General features: G+C 44.7%; 1 protein-coding gene and 1 long non-coding RNA gene across 3 annotated transcripts in view; one reads left to right on the top strand and one right to left on the bottom strand.

The window, feature by feature from the left end:
* The window catches only part of LOC105737805, an 85,441-nt gene extending 70,848 nt beyond the window's left edge, over positions 1–14,593 (bottom strand). Inside the window, exon 1 of one of the 2 annotated variants that reach the window (XR_004026468.1) lies at positions 14,421–14,593. This is a non-coding gene — a long non-coding RNA (uncharacterized LOC105737805). The remainder of the gene's footprint in view (positions 1–14,420) is intronic. The other variant, XR_001113500.1, reaches the window with a different exon arrangement.
* Positions 5,424–18,957, top strand: INHBA (inhibin subunit beta A). The gene is made up of 3 exons (XM_003268974.3): positions 5,424–5,503; positions 8,001–8,531; positions 17,956–18,957. Exons 2-3 carry the CDS (start codon positions 8,144–8,146, stop codon positions 18,846–18,848), a joined length of 1,281 nt encoding a protein of 426 aa, XP_003269022.1. The 5' UTR covers positions 5,424–5,503; positions 8,001–8,143; the 3' UTR covers positions 18,849–18,957.
* Positions 18,958–19,558: the final 601 nt, after the last annotated feature.

Below are 19,558 nucleotides of genomic sequence, written 5' to 3' on the forward strand. Positions count from 1 at the left end.
TTGAGGCCTTTGGTTCCAAAATGACCATTTACCTGAGGAGACGGTGATTCACACGTTGGAAGACATGACACGGCGTCAGAGTGTCTAAGACATTCCCCTCATGGCTCCCTTCATCTTAAAACGATCTCTGACCTACCCTTTCCTTTCTGGATGACCCATGTCACTCAGGAGCTAAGTGATGAACCAGGGAAGTAAGCACTCACTGTCTGGACAACAGGATTTCAGTTCTAAGCTAGTTTCATCCAGGCAACTTCCCTTTTGTGCATTTCACCAATACTTGTTGATTACTCTTATGATTTTCCATGAGATGGAATCCTTCACAATAGTTTCCCCAGTCCTCACAGGAGGGCAACACCTGGAAGGGCATGGCCTTCCTTTAACAGCCACACCGCTTCCTTTTACAAAGGAAGTTTGAAGAATATAATGTTGCTTGCAACAGCCATTAAGATTTAGCAAAACACTGTTTTATCTCTTTGGATATTGATTGCATGTCATTCCCCTAAGGTATTAAACAAATAAAATCAAGCTACATCATATTTGTTTGCTCTAGGAGAAAGGCATGGTAATCTTACTTTTGTGAATTTTACTTCAGGGAATGCTCTATTGCATGGATTTATCTGATACTGAATTGCTAAAATGAGCAACTCAATCCTTTATTCATTTACTCTTTTGCATGAGTCTCTTGTCTCCTAACAACTTGGGTGTGGGCCAGCCCATCTCATTTTGTTGCTGGTCACCAAGATTCTGCTTTAGGTTAGAACAAAAAGCCAGCAGGAAAATGTATTGAGGCCCTACGTTAAAGTTGGTTGGAACGATGAGGTTGCCCAAGAGGAACATTGTATCTGTAGTCTCCAGTAATCAGAAAACATAAGATGCAAGAGGAAGCAGAATCACTTGAATTATTAGTATTTTGTGGAGTTGCAATTTTTTTTTCTTGGTTTCCAAGGCCTCTTGGAGATGGATAGGGAAAAGGTTGGGTGAAACGTTACAATTATAATATGAAATCAGGGTATCTCAACTGCAGAACAATGAACACTGTAGGCCAGAAAATTTCTTGTTGTTAGGGGCTGTCCTGTGCATGGTAGGATATTCAGCGCATCCCTGGGCCCTACCCACTAATGATCAGTAGAACCTCCCTCCCAGCTGTAACAACCGAAATGTCTTCAAACATGGCCAGATGTCCCCCCGGGAGCAAAATCGCCCCAGTTGAGAACCACTGCTGTAGAATGAAGAGTAATAGGTTACTTACTGGGTTTTCTTCCTCCTTCTCTTTTCCCTAATTGTTTTAGTTCTAGTATCTGGGTTCCCTTGGTTCAGAAAGCAACATTTCCAAATAATCTAAAAACAGAGTGCTCTTACATAGCAGAAGGCCTTGTGGGATATTCTGGTGGTTCTGAAAGAAATGTGAAGCTTAGGAGTCAAGTTTCAGATTAACCATTTCTGACCCTGTTGTTCTCAATGAATTTTAGGGGACTTTTTAATGCTTTCCTCTCTCTCTCTGTTTCGAGCTATTCATTCATTGATTTAACTTAAAAGCAAAACAGCTTCCCAGTTCAATTTTGAATGTGAAACGCTGATTCTCCTTTGTCCCAAATCTTTCTACCTAACATTCAGTCAAAGCTATGTACAGGCTTTGGCTGTCCAGGAAACAGGCAGTGTTTGCCAATCCCGTGTTCGATTTATACCATTTGATGAGACCCTTCATCACAGACTCTCGCAGTCTCCCTGCAGCAAATAGTACTCTGGATCCTGCCCACGTTCTCTGGATTCTGAGCTGCCTCTGGAGGGAGTCACCTCTCACCAACAAGGCCAGGTTTTCCGGCCTGAGCCCCAGAATAACACATCAGCTGCTGGGAACACCTCGAGTCCTTTTGATTTCTCTCCATAGTCACGTTTTATGTTCTGTTTCCCAGACGGGATGAACCAGAAATCATGCTTTTTTGGAAACAGATTTTTTCATAGGAAGGAACGAAAACACCGTGACTCGTCAGCACTCTTGTCCGTGCCTCTGAACCCCCAGACTTGTGTCATTTCAGCTGAATCAGAGAACAACATCCCAGTCACCTGCTTGGGGCGTTCGCGTCTCCTGGCTTGTATCTTTGAATAACAGCAATCCGTGAGCAGCAGCTAAAATAATAGAGCCCTGAAAACTACCCCAACCCCCCTCCCTTTCCTGGGCCTGTATCCTTGCTCCAGGAGTAGTGAGGAAAGAGACCAATTAATAGCGTGGATGAAAGCTGAAGGACAGACGGTTTGCTTGAGAAGAAAAGTGAACATTCTTGCTTCCTTATCTATGCCAATTTTGAACAGGGACAGCTGCTGCCACAGGTAAACACCACTATAGGGTTGGCCGTGGCCCTAAGCTAGGTGTCACCGTAAGCCACGGGCCGGCACACGAACGCTGGCCTCTCCCCCATTCGCACAATTGAGCTCTTATCCTTAAACGAACTTTGTTTTTTGACCAGCTCACTAATTGTGATTGAAAACACCAGCTCCCCAGCAATGCACACGCATTGGAGTTAGCAGCAGCAAGACAGGCCCTAATTGCTCCATTTACATAAAAGTAGAAACATACAACTTCTAAATATAAATCTCTGGCACATCGTTCCTTTTGCAATTACAGTAAAATAAGGTACCACAGTTTCCCTCCCGGCTCCTTCTCGCAGCAAGCTGCTCCACCGGGTTCGCTAGTGGCTGCTCCTCGAGGCGAGAACAGAGCCATGCAAATGCTCCAGCGTGGAGTTGGGTTTGTGAAGTCGCCAGTAAATCAGGCCGCCTCCACTAGGTGAATAACGCGGTGGCAGCGGGCCACTCTGTTAGTGCAGTCGCTGGAGGACCGCGCTCCGCACTCAGAAGGGGGCAGTTGGCTGGTGCGCGAGCGCTCCCGGCTCGCCTCTGTCCGCGGGGAGCCAGCCGGCCCCTCCGCAGGTCCCGCTCCCTGACATTTGCTGTGGTTTCACTCCCTGGCACTGAGGGCTGGGTTCAGAGATTCCCAGCTGCACTCACTGAACAGTGATTTTTTTCCCCTCCCTGAATTCTTTAGCTGCCAAAAGGGGGGAAAAAATCAAGAGCTGCTCTTAAAAGAAGTTGCCCTTGCTGGTGCTCAGGGTAAAAATAGAGGCTGCCGCTTAGACCGGCTTGGCCCTGGCTCCAGGCATCCTGCGAGCTGGGCTCGAGCAGCGGCCGCGTTCCGGCGTGATCCCTGGAAGCTGCCAGCAGGTGCTGCTCAAGGTACAGTAGCAGGGCCGAGAAGCCGGGACCCGAAGGGCCTGGGGTGCGGGGAAGCTCCGGGGGAGGGGGAAGTGAAAGAGAAACCAAACCAAGGAAGGAGAAGGAGAAGGAGATTCTGGTCAGGACTGGGTTGACCAGCTTGTGCCCCGGGCCCTTGAGTTCCGCAGGGAAAAGCTGATTCCCAGTCTAGAATATTCCACAGAAGCTATTTTAACCTGCCTGCTTCCTCCACCACCCCCACCTTGATTTGCACCGAGCTAGGAGGCATTGCCACTGTGGTGCAGGTGGTTGCAGAGGGGCTGCAGCACGGCTGGTAGGCTGGCCTGGCAGGTGGGCACTCGGTGGCATCAGATGGCCAGCGGAGTTTCAGAGTCACACTTGTGTTGTGGCTCCTCTGGTCACAGAGCTGCAGATTCCTGTGACACCCATGTTTAAGAAGAGCCACCAGGCTTCTCAGAAATAGTATCACTTATTATCTGACGGCTGCACTTGACCCCCCACAGGTTCATATCATGGATCCCATTTTATAGATGGGAACACTGAGGCCTGAGTTTACACGGTGAGTGAGCAGAGGAACTGGGATCTGATCTGGGTTTGTTTTGTGCCCCCACCCCAACCCCACATCACCTACACACACACACATACACACACACACACACACACACACAACTTTGTGTGGGGACGGAGGGGATGTTTTCAGGACACTAGGGTTCATGTGTGGGTCAGGGGTGAGTTTAGATGCCCTGAAGGTCATTGACTCCACTAATTCTCAGCAAAAAGGGTGGAGAAGTTCCTTTCTTATAAAGGGTTTGAGTTCACCCAGTGCTAAGCTGAGGGGCAGGTTTGGAGTTCACCATCATTAATCCTATTTCTGTCTTTGCCACTCAGATTCACTCTCTTCCTCTACAACCTAATGATTTTTTTCCTACTTCATTTCTGCATATGCAGTTCTTAGAATACTCCTTCCCCCCACCCCCATGCAGCTCAGCACCCACACTTTCTCTGTATCTAGCCAAGAGAGACCCTTTTACACAGAAAACTTCTGGTGTCCTAATGGAACCTGCTTAAGCCACACATCAGGAGGCCAGAGCCTCTATATTTTGCTTGTGGGCACAGTGAAAAGTTTATTTTATGCATGTTAAATCCTGCATACAAAACAACATATCTGGTCATATGGCTCTCATTAGCTCCCAATTTTGCACATTTTATCCAACTTGTCATGAGAACTGGGCTTATGCTTCAACTATAGTCCTTCAAACAACCCTTCACCATTCTTGTCAGAGGACCCCTTCCTCCTGTGTTATTTACCAGACTTACCAACACCCCTCCCCCACAAAAAAGAGCCTGACCAGCTTTACCCCTATTTCAAGGAGTGTTCACTTCTTTTCATTAATCTGCTTTTAAAGTTGTAACAATTTAGAAATTATAGGAGTGGAAGTTCTGGTAAAAAGAATGGTGCATGAGGGTTTTTGTTGTTGTTGTTGTTGTGTGTGTGTGTGTGTGTGTGTGTTTGGTTAGTTAGAATGGGATTCTAAAGACCTGGGGAGGATACTCATGAAGTTCACTTAAAGAGAATTACTATTTCCAAAGTTCTTGATTTATGAAGCAGGCACTCAATTTCAAGATGTAAAATAATAGTGTAAGTTGGTTGGGGTGGGGGGAGACCATCATCATATGATTATACAGATTTTCCCAATTTTTTTCCTCAGTGAAATAGCTTATTTTAAAAATATAAAATTAGAATCCCTATAAAGAACACTACCAATTTTCTTTCCTGAAAGAAACAATAAAATACTTTGTAAATAGAAGCAACTTCATGAAGTAACAGATGTTTTATGTAAAGACATAAAACCGAACCTGAATATAATGAGACGTGTGTGCGAGTAGTAAAAGTTGAAAGTTGGACACACTCATTGAGACATATCTATTTGATTCCAATGTTTTTCTAAAAGGTAGAGTAATCCTAGCCAGAGGTTTCACTGGCTCAGTGCATCACCCAGTAGTGTCTCAGAAGCCAGGAAGGGCTTTCCATTAGATAATGAATTATGAAATGTCTCACACTGGAAAAACCAGTCATCCGCTGATGTCATGCTGATTCCAACCAATCCCAAACAAAGCCCCAGCCCTCCTCTGTTTCAGTGGTACCAATGTGTGGTGTACAAATAAGTAGTACAGTATAAAACTTCACAGTGCCAATACCATGAAGAGGAGCTCAGACAGCTCTTACCACATGATACAAGAGCCGGCTGGTGGAAGAGTGGGGACCAGAAAGGTAATGCTTTTTAACTCTTACTTCTGAGCTCTTTACACATTCAAAGATAGGATAGCTAGGAGGAATTTTACAACTAATTGGCATTTCCAATGTGCATTGTGATGTGTACCTTTTTATATTATTCAGGCAGGTTAATATAGCTTTTAATAGTCCTAGAGCATGCAAATAGATTATATGTTTATACAACCCACTCAGCACATATATACAAGTACATATGCCAAAGAGAAAGCTATTTTTAAGAGTTACATTCGCAAACAGTAAATTCAGGGAACACACACATACTCAGATGCAGAGAGAATCCAAATATTGATAAGTTGCACTTATCTAAATGCTGCTATTAGGACTCTTGAGTTGTTTAGAGCCATTAAACTTTTGGTTGTATTTCAGACTCTCTTGTAAAACTTAATTGGACTACAAAACATTTTGGGTACTGTATATGTGACTCCAAATAGGTGGATGATGTTAAGTATTATAGTACAAAGATTTTTTATAAATCCATTGTAACACAAATGTCCCCTGCCTCCCCCATTCTCTTTCACCATCCCCGTAAAAGATATGAGGCTTTTTAGGCAATGTTGACAAAGTCTTAACAATAATGGTGGAGTAATTGATGTTTCTGGAGCTGAAACCCCAAAGGTGTTAGGTTACTTGTAACAGAAAAAGTCTTACAAATAGTTGTTTTGGAAAAGGGGACAGTATATATAATTCAGAAAGCATTGTTAACCTGTGCAAACTGTAATTTTAACTTAGTGTCACAATTTTCTTGCCCTCTTCCCCTTGCACTCAGATCTTATCTTGTAGTAATGATATTTATTAACTCTTTCCACCTAAACTGCATTGCTTGACTATAATGCTGTGAACACACTAGGTGTCAGATATAAGCTGAGTGTATCTTCAGAAACCAAGAGGGCTTATGTGTGGGAAAGAAACCGAGAGGGAAGGAACGCTTTAACAGATGGACCCCTTAAAGATTCTTCTGCAAGATAAAAGCAATAAGACAGAAAATGAAAAAAAGGGGAGGGGGAAGAATTTTTTTTAAGTCTTAGAAAGGCATTGTTAAAAAATTCACATTTTTCTTTTTCTGTGCACACTAAAATCCATGATGATTTCATTTGCACTGTTTCTTTGAGGGAAAAAGAAGCAGTCAAGGAGGCTGTCTGTGAATGCACTGGTCGGGACAGGCTTGGGGCAAGCTGAAAAAACTACCACATGACAGAGAAAAATAATTTGCCAATATATTTTAGAGAGTCTTTTCCCATGGGACCAGTTATTCAAGTCATAGGAGTGCACTCTTTTTATAAAAGGATGTGGGAAAGGCCAAGAGAATTTTGCATTTTATCTGTGAAGTCCGGCGAGTGGTGGTAGGCTGTAATGTGTGAGAGTGAGTGGGTCCCCCGCAGGAGGGGGCAGCTGAACGCGATGGAGAAAGCGCTTCTGGAACTTGGGCTGGTGACAGGCTGCCTGCCCTCTGGTCCTTCAGTGCCCTGCTGCATTTCACAGTTGGGAAGAGTGGAGTGTATTATATGACCCCAAACAAAAGTTCCATTGCGCTCTCCTCAGATCGCCTGCCAGTGTTGATGACCTGAACATTTAATATGAATGAATGGGGGGAAAGGACCATCTCCCCTGGATCCCATCAGAGGCCAGAACAATCCACTGGCCCAGGCACCCTCTGTTACCCCTGAGTCCCTCTTCCCTGACCTCCACTACCTGTCCACCGGACCTCCCTGCACCCTCTGCCCCACCACGCGGCCAGGTGGGCGTTTTACCACCTAGGGCTGTGGCTTCGCAGGGTGGAGGGGCGGTGGGAACAGACTTTTTCAATCAAGTCATCCCTGTTGATTGAGACACTGTGTTTGTTTGGGGTTTCTTTTCCCCCCTCAAAAAAGGAAGAAGGTGAAACCAGGAGACTGGGCAGAGAAAGAAAAAAAAAATAGTGAACAAAATTAGGAGAATTTATTTTAGAAGAGAAAGTAGAACCCCCGAAAATGGTGATATTTGAAGAGAGGTGTCTGTGAGGAAGCTAAGAGCAGAAGGAGAGCAGCCTGTCAGAAAACGGGCTGTCCCTCCCTCCCTAATCACAGCCCTACTCACAGCAAACTCCCTCCCTCTCCATTCACTCACTTACTTAGGGCCAATCCGTTCTCTCTCTCTCTCTCTCTCTCTCTCTCTCTTCCTTTCCCTCTCTCCCTCTCCCCCTCCCTTTCCTCCCTCTCTCCCTCTCTCTCCCCCCTTCTTTCCCTCTCTCTTCTCTCCCCCTCTCTCCTCTCTCTCTGTCTCTCTCTCCCTCCCATCCTCTCTCTGTCTCTGTCTGTCTCCCCCCCACCCTGTCTCTCCCTCCCTCCCTGTCTCCCTCCCTCCCTCCCTCCTTCCTTCTCTCTTACTCGGAGACAGTCAGAACTCTCCTCCCTGACAGCCACAAACCTACAGCACTGACTGCATTCAGAGAGGAACCTGCAAACAAAACTTCACAGAAAACTTTTTGTTCTTGTTCCAGAGAATTTGCTGAAGAGGAGAAGGAAAAAAAAAACCAAAAAAAAAAAAACAAAAAAACCCACACACACAAAAAAACCTGCGCGTGAGGGGGGAGGAAAAGCAGGGCCTTTTAAAAAGGCAATCACAACAACTTTTGCTGCCAGGATGCCCTTGCTTTGGCTGAGAGGATTTCTGTTGGCAAGTTGCTGGATTATAGTGAGGAGTTCCCCCACCCCAGGATCCGAGGGGCACAGCGCAGCCCCCGACTGTCCGTCCTGTGCGCTGGCCGCCCTCCCAAAGGATGTACCCAACTCTCAGCCAGAGATGGTGGAGGCCGTCAAGAAGCACATTTTAAACATGCTGCACTTGAAGAAGAGACCCGATGTCACCCAGCCGGTGCCCAAGGCGGCGCTTCTGAATGCGATCAGAAAGCTTCATGTGGGTAAAGTCGGGGAGAACGGGTATGTGGAGATAGAGGATGACATTGGAAGGAGGGCAGAAATGAATGAACTTATGGAGCAGACCTCGGAGATCATCACGTTTGCCGAGTCAGGTTGGTGCTGGCATTGGCAGGGGGTGGGGAGGGGTGGGGGGATGGAGGGTAAAATATGTTTCTTTGACAGTCCCAGGAGGAACTTCTTTTCCCTTCAGCTGGAAACTGCCTGGGAAGGTTATTAGTTATTAGGTGATGGTAGCGGACTAGCCGACGGACGGCAGGCAGGGGAGGGGGAGAGGACTTTACAGAAAAGGAATTCTCTGTCGAGCTCTGCCTGGAGATGACTGGCTTACACTTACTAAACTCAGCGGGTCACACAGAGAGGAAGCTCGGGGCCAATGCTGAGCTGGAAGGCAGACTGTGAGGGGCTGCCTTGCCCTGCCCGTGAAACCAAATCTAAGCAGCCGGAGGAAAGCCGGGGCATTTTCGGGTGCTTGGGGAGCAGAGGAGGCTTCCGGACCCCATCCAAGTTTTTATTGAGGGTAGAGGGGTGAGTGTGCCAGGATTGGAGTGGAATGGCACAGATGAAGTCACTCTCTTAAAACAAACCTTCCCCTTTAAAAGTCCAATCTGGGGCCACATTGGAGAAGCAGGGCATATTTATGAGTGACAGTCATTTTTACCTTTAGAAACTGTCTATAAGTGCACAGGCACCACATTCAAGACAGGGAAGAGCTACTTTGGGGGACAGTTGTCACTGAACCAGCAGTTACTTTTGGGACACTGACTTTTGCTCTCTGAAAGAAAAATAAATAAATAAATAAACCAGTTTTGTTCTTTCTAAAGTTACTAAGAGCTCTCTGCCAAGGAACGCAACCTTGACAAAGTACTCTCAGATACTACGCTGAACTCACTCAATCCTTAAGAGGAAGAGCTTTAATAAATAGATTCTAATCGTTGGCCCAGGACCACACTAACCTGTTGCTGAATAGCAATACCTGTCAAAAGTATGGGCCCATGGACTTGGAGCCAGGCTATTTTTATAGTTAAGTGACACAGATCATTTACATGCCTGCAAGCCCATGCACGTCAGGCACACAGATGTGTTAATACCGTGTTACTTTCATGGTAATGCCAGGCTAAAGAATTGCATCTTTTGCCAACTCCATTTGAAAGGAATGCCATTGTTTTGTTTGGTAGAGCATATGGCCAGTAAAGTATGTGCAGGGACTCCCAGCATTTTTGTTTAAAAGTTTGCCGCAGCAGTATAAACAATTAAGGCAACACTCAGAATTTCCAATCTGAAAACCTGTTGACTCAGATGTTCTGTTTTCAAGAAAACCATGAAAGACCAGGGCATCTTTCTGGGGGTGCAGATAGCCTGCTGGCTGCGTGGCTTCCCCTTGCAGGAGAAGCCCTGGTGTCCTACAAGCTTCCCAGTTTGGCTGTCTCACCAGAAGCCTCTCTCACTTAGGGGAGATCCTACTTTCTTTCCCTAAAGCTCTTTCTTAACGCAGCCCCAAAAGGCATGATCATTAAGACTTTATCTTCTGGAGTTTTTTGAGGAAGAAAGCTAAGTTGGAACTTTTCAAGTTGACACCCATTTTTTTTCTCAACTTTTCTGGTGGGAAAAGGTAAAAAAGAAAATATTTGTGATATTTGGCTGCACGTGTGAAACAGATTTCAGTGGTCTAGAGGGTTGCTTCGTGTTTTTATATACCAGCCTCCACACATGATGGATTCAATGACAGCTCCTATCCAGTTGCCTTTAACCATGTCATATGACTAAGTGTACCTATGCCTTTGACCGCTTTTAACTGCACTACTGTTACTAGCAATATGCCCCTCTTTCTGACTTACTGGACTTGTATAGCAAATCACTCTCTTAGCATTTAGAGATTTGGCAGTGAAAAAATTTGACCATTTACATTCTTTCTTATGTGTGGTCTTCCTTCCTGTGCCAATCTTCTCTCAGTTGTATGAGATCTTGTCATTTTTTTACTTCTCAGTTAGGTGTTTAGTTTGAAAGAAAATGAGCGACTTTTAAAAAAGGGATTCTTTGGACGTTCACGTTGAGTCAAGTTTAAGATTTGTAATGGGAAACTCATGGTTGACTTTACAACTTGACTTTGGATTCTTAGAAAACGTTTATTACAATTGCTTATTTTTCTCTGAGGGATTTCACACATCAACTTCAAGTTGATTTAATGTAATTTCACATATTTAATGAATTGCTATATGGACAGTCTACTGTTCAAGCAGAAAACCACGCGAGCATTTTGCTGCTGATTTTGCTAATCCAGGAAAAGATATTTATCATCTGAATGATTGTAGCAAATATATGAACATGAATAGCAAAGACCTATGTCTTGTTGCTTTTGGAATAATTCAACTTTAATAACATTCCAACTATGTGGAATGTCAAGAGTTTTTGGAGAATAGAAAAAGGAATGCATTTTTCTTTCCCTTATAACCATTTTGTGCAGCATAGAATCCAGACATTGTCGCCCATGAGCATGTCACAGATGCAGACCCATAGCAGCCCCTTTCAACCTCAAGATTCTTCAGTTTGAGGCTACGTTTAATTTTTGCCTTTTCTCTCCTTCATTGTTGGATAAAGCCAAGGCATGGCTACAGAAGTAGAGAGCCTGCAAAAACTGAAGTGCTGAGAACTCTTTTAACTGAGTTTGTCCCATCCTGTTTAGGTAGAAAGTGCCCAATTTTTGTAAAGTTGATGCGAGTTGTTATTGACTAAACAGCAGGGAATCACTCTAAGGCTCTCTGAAATGTATCCCAACAAACAAAAATGATTTTATTTTTATGCATGTCACATCACCCAAGATTTCTCACCAAGGTTAGTGTGTTCTTTGCATGGCTGGCACAAAACCCTCAATGTTTACCTTAAGGCCTACAGAGTTCTTCACGATGAAAGATAGAAGGGATGGGTAAGCCAAACTATCACTATAAATGTCAATGAAGCCAAATTCAGTGGCCTTTTTGGCTGATACAGCTTATTTTTATTTTATTTTGACTCATGACAGTAGCTGGTCAATCAATGCATAATAATAATGTAACTCTGAGTCTCCATATGCTGTAAAACCTGGATGTGGGTTCTGGTAATTAGCTTAGCAATTGACAGCACTTGTTGTCGAAAGAATAGGGAAAGACAAATGGAACACCAAGAAATGGATGTGCTCACGTTGCCTAGGTGTTGTTGAGTGCAACACTTAAGTCTACCCCTTGGAGGATACTATGTATGGAAGATTTGAGTTAGAAGTTTGCATTGCTCAGACAGGGATCCAAGAAGCTTTGCTTGGATAACCATTTTCCCCACCCCAAGAAAGCCATCTCAAAATGAAGCTGACTCCCACCATTCCATTCCCATCTTCTGAACTTTTCTGTGAATCACCCCTCCCTTAGGGATTCCTTGGGGTTACACGCTCTCTTCCGTGAATAATGGGGAAGAGCGGCCACAAGAGGGCGCGTTCCAAAGACTTTTGCTCCTTGTCAGTGTATCCAGGGAAAGGCAGTTGCGCCTACTGGAAGCCCCTGTCTGTAGCGCCCTAATCTTGGTGATTATCAGTTACCTCCTGCTCCCTCTCATCCTGCAGAAAAAGTTAGGAATTTATGAGATGGGAGAAGCATGACTACCTGTAACACATTAAATGAGACAGAAGGAAAGGAAATGGAAATTCTAGTGATACATGTGAACATTCCGGAGCTCTATGGAAGGCAGACGAGTGATAAATTTCAAAAGCAAACAAAGCGGAGCAGGGAGAAATGTGACCATGAATCATCAGCGATACTGATTTGCTCACAAGTCTCTCCCTAATACGGTCTCCCGGGTCGTAACAAAAACATCTTCCGTCTCCCCTGATTTTGTTGCCTAGTTTTCCTGCCTCATCAACAGTTTCCACCAGCGACAAATGACAAGTGACTTCAAACAGGGAGGAAAAAAGCTTCTTTCTTTAATGCCTTGTGGGAACATGGTGTTCAGCTTCTGAGGATGCGTTTGTTTCCGAGCTGAGGGTGTGGAGAGAAATGGTGGAGAAAGATGGGAAAAGAGATTAATAGTCGTCTGCGGCCTGTGCAATAGATGGGCTGGGCTGGGAGTGGTGGAGATGCCAGGGTGGAAAGTCCGTTGTAATATTTAAAGAACTGCAGTAATACCCTCCCAGGCACTTTTCTTGAAAACACATATTTGTCTTGGCCCCTCTTCTGCTAAAAAATACTTGCACATGATCTCCTAGCTGTAGTTCTGAATTCTTCGTACTCCGCTGATTCCTAGGTCCAAAATCAAAAGTGCCAAAGTTCTCAGGAACTTTGGAAGAAGTCTCTGAAATTTTGTGAGTTGAACCTTAAGAATTTTTGCTACTTGTAGGAACCTAAAACCCCTTTCTCCCGAAGTATTTGACCTTTTTCATCACCATTTTAATGGAAGAGGCATGGATGATATATGTTTGCGGCTGGGCATTTATAAATCAATAATGGACCCTTAGGAGGGACATTAAAGCTAAAAATTAATCAGGATAATTTATGGTCAAACCTATAGTTTACTGCAGGAAAGATCCTCTACTGTAGGTCAAAGGAGGAATAACCTTAAGATCTCACTTGCTGCTTTCTGCAGAAACCCCTGGCAGCAGTCCAAATGCAGTTAGAGCTTCAGAGAACGCACCCTGTAAATGGTAGTTGTGTATACCCTTACCATTGACTATACCATATCTAGGCACAGTGAAATCTTGATGAAGAATGGAAAATTAAAGGAACAGATGCTTTTTACAGGGAGGCTTCCCCCAACCCCCACCCCATGGTAAGTTTAAATGTGTTCTATAAACAACGAGGCTTTCCACATTCACATTAGAGACATAATTATTGCCCATGTGTAAAAGAGCAACATATTTTAAGCAGGACCCTGGTGAGGAAAACAAAACCAAATCGAAACACTGCATGTGTGTGTTGCTTATTTAACTGAAAATGTTCATACACCCACAAATCTGAGATGCTGGACTTTCGGATGAGTCCAGCATTTTGCATCTTAGCGTAGGGGAGGGAACAACAAGGGGCTTAGTTGCTTAACCCTTGGCATGCCTTCATGATTGACTTCTTCAAAACATTTTTAAAATTCTGAAAGCAAAGGAAAATGTGCTGCAAACACCCTTCCAGCTATCTTTCCTTCCAGCTTACACAGTCCCTCTTCTGTCCAATCCTTCCCACCCGGCAGCATTTCAGAGGTATTCCCTGTGAGGTACAAAATTTCTCTTTGCCCATTTTTCTGCACCTCTTTTTCTCTCTCTTTGGTATGTGTCCACCGAGCTCATAGAGGTTTAAGTGATGAAATATTATCACCCACATGGGTTTGCGTGGGACTTCTTTAGTGAATTACTCAGGCAGAGCAGGCTGTGATACAGCCTTGCTCACAAGCCTCGGGAGGGAAAAAATAGCACAGAGGATGAAAAGAATATTATCAGAGAGTAGGTAATGAAGGGTTAGCAAAGCAACCAGCTATATCTGGTTAGCTAGGTAATAGTGCAGGAACCTAGGTCGCACCTGTACAAACTAATGCAGAACCTGCTCACGGCGCATTATGGGAAGGCATTCATTTCAAGATTTTACAGCATGAGATATTTGAGTGAAACCTGAAACTGATTAGAAATTGATCCTGAACATCCCAGCCTTAGTCAACCTTCCCTTTTTCAAATTGTTATGCATGGAGATTGGAGGATTGGGGCATCTTGAAAGTGTCACTGCCGTATAGCAATCTCTCTCAGGTAATACAGAGATAAAGGGAATATAATAAATTGACCTGTTATTTTTTATATTTTTCATACCTAGGACATTCCGAGGCTGTAATATATTTCTGAAGCCTACAGCCCTGATAAACATCAATCCCACGTCAGTTTCCAGCAGTCTCATCTCCCCACACCCTTCTGCAATGAAAGCTAATGTAAAAGAAAGAAATATGCACTGCTTAATAAGTCAGAATACAATAGAACTTGTAAAATGTACCTGCATATAAGGTAGACATTAGGAAGACTTGAATCTCTCTCTTCCCCCTGTTCTCCTGAGCATTATGGCAACAGCATTTTCATGAAATTAGATCTGTTTTATTTTTTTTCCTGATAAAATATCATGCAATATACAAATAGCAGTTCCAGAAATGGACACCAGGAGAAGGAGGCGACAGGCATGTCAATTAGTAGGGGGAAAATCCAAATGTCAGAAATATGGGGGAGAGAGAAAGCACGCAGGCAGTGGATGCAAATACAGGGAACAGTCTTTCAATTCAGATAATTAAACGGATGCATAAATCAGCGCCCTTGCCTCTCCACAATACGCAGGCGATGCCATGCCGTTAATTATCAGCCAAGACCAGCATGAAAGTCATTTTATGATGACTCTCTGATCCTAATATAACAGCACCTGACAGATTGAGCCCCCTCTAATGAGTACTCTCTTTGTACAATCCTCTCTCAGGAACACTAAATCATTTGCTTCCAAGTACAGCTGCCTGTGAAGAAGGGGTGGGGCTAGATCATGCATCAGAAACCTGCTCTTGTGAAATGAGGGGCTGTCCTGTAGGCTGTGTAACTGGAAGCCAGCAGCCTCAGCCTCTCTAGCCCTACAAAAGCAATTTGCACACGGCTGTACCTAATTCTAGTCAGCCAAGTAACCCTCCCTCGGCACCCCCACCCAAACATCTGTAATCGGCCTTGGGTGTTATTCATGGAAAGTCCACTGCGTGCAGGTCAGCACTGCTGTCCATTGGCCTTCACCCTGACCCCTTCGGGCAGGTGTGGATGAGAGTAGAGTAGAGCTCATGGGGATGAGTTACCCCAAACCCAGTGAGCCTCCGTATCCGGGGAACTAGTCAGATGCTCCAGTTTCACACTCTTTCCTAGAAAAACAAAATCCAACCTTGTGCCCTCTGGGTTCCCTAATTTAGCAGCTACTATCTCTGTTTTTGGAGTGACACCCTGTGCAGTTTAGGATTTCAGAAGCTGTCCTGCATAGAGGCAGAAGGGAAACAGCAGGTATCTTGTTAACATTCTCCATGGGGCAAGGCAGATGTGCCCACGCTGGAGGTAATCTGCACACCCTCCAGGCCAGTTATCCGAGGCTTGGGAGGTTTCCCTCGGCCTTCTCCTAAGGCCTTGGCAGGACCCTGCCACCCTAAAATCAGCTGCTGATTGCCTTTTTAGATTTACATGATGAAGCTCTGCTTCTGGGAATCTTCTTCTCTTTTACTTTGTTAAGAAACAAACAACAACAACAACAAAACCCACACCAATTCTTAGCAAAGGGGAATATCGAATTCAGATTTTGAAAAAATAAGTCATCATGCTTCCTAAAATAAGACAGCTTCTCCCTCTAACTGCTCTCTGCTCTGGTATTCTATCTAATCATAAACCCAGCTTTATTATTCATTTCAACTCCTGCCAAAGACATGAGGTCGGAGTCAGAGGAACTCCCCTTACCCACCATCATCATGGCCAGCATCCTCGTAAGTTTATAGAAAGATGCCAGAGAACCTTTCATATCCATCTGCAGCCCTGCTTGGCCCTTGCCTCAGTGAATTTACCACTATCATAATCACAGTGTGCAGAGTGTGTTAAATTAAGAACAGAATCTACAGTACGCAATGCACAGAAAAGCCTGCCTTCTGCTGCAGAGAACTTGAAACTGTGCCTAAAATTTATAGTACCGTAAACATCTCAGGGCCTCGAGTGATAAGTATGGCTGGATTTCCGTTAACTATAGAAATCCAGGCAGGGAGATCCTCCCAGGGAGTTGCAAGTTCTAAGATGAACTTCTTGAAGATTGTTCCCAGATTTGTGCATGAGATACATGTACGGCGGACAGTTGTAAGGAGGTCCGTGGTCATGGAAAAGAGGATATGTTTCTATATGCCACCAAGTGGGAAAAATGGAAGTGAGGGAAAATTTTTGATTAATCAAAAAATTTTAGTTTGGATACCTGCTTTCATAGTAATTATTGCTGTGTCATTAAACGTACAGTTGCTTAGGAAAAGAGAAGGAAATAGGTGACTTTCTAATTTTAGAGTTAGGCTAGAACTGAGTGGCTGCTAAATTCAATTGCCCTGACAGTGTGGAGACTCCCTGTCCATTAGCAGCAATTGCTATTTGACATATGTTTCTGGTGCCCATTAATCGCACTGTAATGGGTCAGAGGCAAAAATGGGGGATTCAGAGGTGCAAGGTGGCTCTCTTAATTTAATAGGACTCAATGCTAAGGACGCCTTCATTTGTTAATAAGTAATCGAGTCATTGGCTACTTTCTGCTAAACACTAGACTATGATAGTGACCTTAGACCCTGGGCATTCTAAACTAGGCTGGCAGGAGGGTGGTGGCGGAGGTGATGTGAGGGAAGCCTCCTAGATGAACTGTCATCCAAACAATCTGAAAATTGAAACATTATTGAAGGCAGCACTAAGGGTGGTATGTTGGAGTTGGGGCAAGAGCACTTGAGGCAGAAGGAACAGCAGGTGTCACTGCCTGCAGGTGAGAGAGGGGGTGGAATTCTCAAGGCCTTAGACCCCAGAGAACAGGACTGGGCAAGAGCTGACATTCAAGGGAGGAACAGAATGTACAGAGCCCAAAGTCCCAGGCACTTTCTGTTGGACACTGAGCAATAGGAATTCAGTAAAGGACTTTCAAGAAGAAGTGATGTGATCAGATCCACCTGTGGGAAAGATGCCTTTAGCTGCTTCATGGAGAAATGACTGGAGAGGAGGCCTTCCTTAGTGCTGCAGAGGCAAAGTAAAGAAAATGCTGCTGCAGTGACCCAGCAAAGAGGTGATGGGGGACGAATCAGGCTGTGACAAGGGAAGAGGAGGCTGGCTCAGTGTGTCTCGACTGCACAGACCTACACAGCGAGGCGGGGCCAGGGGCTGCATTTTTGTCTGAGAATAGTATTTCCTTAGCTTTCTAGAGCTTACAGTGTCTTTTCGTTTATGTTATCTCATTTGACCTTCCTAAACCTGTGAGATTAACAGGTCAAATGTCCTTATGTCACTCCCATTTTTATAGAAGATGAAACTGAGGTTAAGCAATTAGTCAACAGACACAGACCCGCAGGCCCTCTTCATTCTAAAGCAAGGGTCCAAAACCTTTTTTCTATAAAGGGCCAGAGAGTAAATAATTTAGGCTTTGTGAGGCAGACAGTCTGTTGCAGCTACGCAGTTCTTGGTTATTACAGTGCAAAAACAGCCATAGGTAGCATGTACAGAAATGAGCATAACCGTGCTCCAACAAAACTTTATTTACAGGCACTAACGTTTAAATTTCAGATAATTTTCACGTCACAAAATGTCACTTTTCTTTAACCACTTAAAAGTATAAAAGCCATTCTTAGTTTGGAGGCAGTACAGAAACAGTTTCAGCCCGTGGGCCGTCATTTGCTGACCCCTATTCAAGAGGGTCTATCACAGAAGACTCCTGCTTGCCTGAAATTTGTGAGTGCATGTAAATGTTGGAATTAACAGGTGTCCCTGTTTTCTCTTATGCTGTCTTTCATCTTCAGGAACAGCCAGGAAGACACTGCACTTCGAGATTTCCAAGGAAGGCAGTGACCTGTCAGTGGTGGAGCGTGCAGAAGTCTGGCTCTTCCTAAAAGTCCCCAAGGCCAACAGGACCAGGACCAAAGTCACCATCCGCCTCTTTCAGCAGCAGAAGCACCCGCAGGGCAGCTTGGACACAGCGGAAGAGGCCGAGGAAGTGGGCTTAAAGGGGGAGAGGAGTGAACTGTTGCTCTCTGAAAAAGTAGTAGACGCTCGGAAGAGCACCTGGCACGTCTTCCCTGTCTCCAGCAGCATCCAGAGGTTGCTGGACCAGGGCAAGAGCTCCCTGGACGTTCGGATTGCCTGTGAGCAGTGCCAGGAGAGTGGCGCCAGCCTGGTGCTCCTGGGCAAGAAGAAGAAGAAAGAAGAGGAGGGGGAAGGGAAAAAGAAGGGTGGAGGTGAAGGTGGGGCAGGAGCAGATGAGGAAAAGGAGCAGTCGCACAGACCTTTCCTCATGCTGCAGGCCCGGCAGTCTGAAGACCACCCTCATCGCCGGCGTCGGCGGGGCTTGGAGTGTGATGGCAAGGTCAACATCTGCTGTAAGAAACAGTTCTTTGTCAGTTTCAAGGACATCGGCTGGAATGACTGGATCATTGCTCCCTCTGGCTATCATGCCAACTACTGCGAGGGTGAGTGCCCGAGCCATATAGCAGGCACGTCCGGATCCTCACTGTCCTTCCACTCAACAGTCATCAACCACTACCGCATGCGGGGCCATAGCCCCTTTGCCAACCTCAAATCGTGCTGTGTGCCCACCAAGCTGAGACCCATGTCCATGTTGTACTATGATGATGGTCAAAACATCATCAAAAAGGACATTCAGAACATGATCGTGGAGGAGTGTGGGTGCTCATAGAGTTGCCCAGCCCAGGGGGAAAGGGAGCAAGAGTTGTCCAGAGAAGACAGTGGCAAAATGAAGAAATTTTTAAGGTTTCTGAGTTAACCAGAAAAATAGAAATTAAAAAAAAACAAAAAAACAAAAGTAAATTAAAAACAAAACCTGATGAAACAGATGAAGGAAGACGTGGAAAAAATCCTTAGCCAGGGCTCAGAGATGAAGCAGTGAAAAAGAAGGAATTGGGAGGGAAAGGGAGAATGGTGTACCCTTTATTTCTTCTGAAATCACACTGATGACATCAGTTGTTTAAACGGGGTATTGTCCTTTCCCCCCTTGCGGTTCCCTTGTGAGCCTTGAATCAACAAATCTAGTCTGCAGTAGTGTGGACTAGAACAACCCAAATAGCATCTAGAAAGCCATGAGTTTGAAAGGGCCCATCACAGGCACTTTCCTAACCAATTACCCAGGTCATAAGGTATGTCTGTGTGACACTTATCTCTGTGTATATCAGCATACACACACACACACACACACACACATACACACACACACAGGCATTTCCACACATTACATATATACACATACTGGTGAAAGAACAATCGTGTGCAGGTGGTCACACTTCCTTTTTCTGTACCACTTTTGCAACAAAACAAAACAACATTAAAAAATTGAGAACAAGTATGGAAAGAATGAAAGATCAAGGAAAAAAGAATACCAAGTTACATTTC

This window comes from Nomascus leucogenys, chromosome 17 (assembly GCF_006542625.1).
Source record: "Nomascus leucogenys isolate Asia chromosome 17, Asia_NLE_v1, whole genome shotgun sequence".
Taxonomy (NCBI): domain Eukaryota; kingdom Metazoa; phylum Chordata; class Mammalia; order Primates; family Hylobatidae; genus Nomascus; species Nomascus leucogenys.